This window comes from Rhincodon typus, chromosome 48, assembly GCF_021869965.1.
Source record: "Rhincodon typus isolate 14 chromosome 48, sRhiTyp1.1, whole genome shotgun sequence".
Classification (NCBI taxonomy): Eukaryota; Metazoa; Chordata; class Chondrichthyes; order Orectolobiformes; family Rhincodontidae; genus Rhincodon; species Rhincodon typus.
This window is the reverse complement of record NC_063379.1, coordinates 4,984,933-4,985,893: the sequence shown is the minus strand read 5'-3', so window position 1 is coordinate 4,985,893 and position 961 is coordinate 4,984,933. Positions and strand designations below refer to the sequence as shown.

General features: G+C 60.2%; 1 protein-coding gene across 1 annotated transcript in view; it reads right to left on the bottom strand.

Annotated features, from left to right (window-relative positions):
* Positions 1 to 89: 89 nt before the first annotated feature.
* Positions 90 to 961, bottom strand: part of LOC109925992 (ubiquitin carboxyl-terminal hydrolase 21-like) — a 49,239-nt gene continuing 48,367 nt past the window's right edge. Inside the window, exon 11 of the mRNA XM_048620760.1 lies at positions 90 to 501. Within this exon, the coding sequence (XP_048476717.1) occupies positions 414 to 501 (88 nt within the window). The 3' untranslated portion in view covers positions 90 to 413. The remainder of the gene's footprint in view (positions 502 to 961) is intronic.

Genomic DNA, 961 nt, shown 5'->3' with positions numbered 1-961 from the left:
AGACACTCACACACACAGACACTCACACACACAGACACTCACACACAGACACACACTGACAGAGCCCGTGCAAAGAAATCCAGGCAGCATCCAGTGCAAACGGATTACATTTTAATCTGCAATGCTCTCCACTCAATCCTTCTCAAGAGCCCAGTCGCCTGAGAGTCCGTGGGGAGGGGGGTATGTGAAGGGGAGTGGCCCCCCTGAGGAGGGAGGACAGTGAAGAGGTGGTGGGGGGGACCGGGTAGGTGAGGGGAGGGGAGACAGAATGGGCCCACGTGGTGGAGGGTGGTGGGGCGGTACTGGTCTGGGGTGGCGGGGGGACTGAAGACAGAGAGCTCCAGGAGCTGTGAGGGTCACAAGCAGGGAGCGCCCCCCCCCCCAACTCCCCCAATCTCGCTGCCCCCACCCCTTCACCGAACTGACTGTGTCTCGTCCAGCTGGTAGAAGAGTACATATGCTTCACTGGAGACAATCTGATTCTCCTGAATCAGCGAGACCCTGTGGGGGTTGGGGGGGGGGGGGGGGGGGGGGGAAGGGGGGGGGGGGGGGGTTGGAGAGAGAGAGATAGAGAGAGAGGGTGGGGGGGGGAAGATGCGAGAGACAGGGGCAGAGACAAGGGGAAACAGAGAGGGAGAGTGGGGTCAGAGAGAGGGGGAGACAGAGAGGGAGGGTTGGAGACATATAGAGAGAGAGGTGGGGGAGACAGAAAGCGAGAGGGGGGAGACAGAGAGGGAGAGGGGGTCAGAGAGAGAGGGGGAGAGACAGAGAGGGAGGGTTGGAGACATACAGAGAGAGAGAGAGATGGGGGAGACAGAAAGCAAGAGGGGGGAGACAGAGAGGGAGGGGTGGGGAGACAGAGAGAGAGGGAGAGAGAGAGATGGGGGGAGACAGAGAAAGAGACAGATATAGACAGGGGGAGACAGAGAGAGAGAGAGAGAGGGAGACAGAGAGAGGGAGG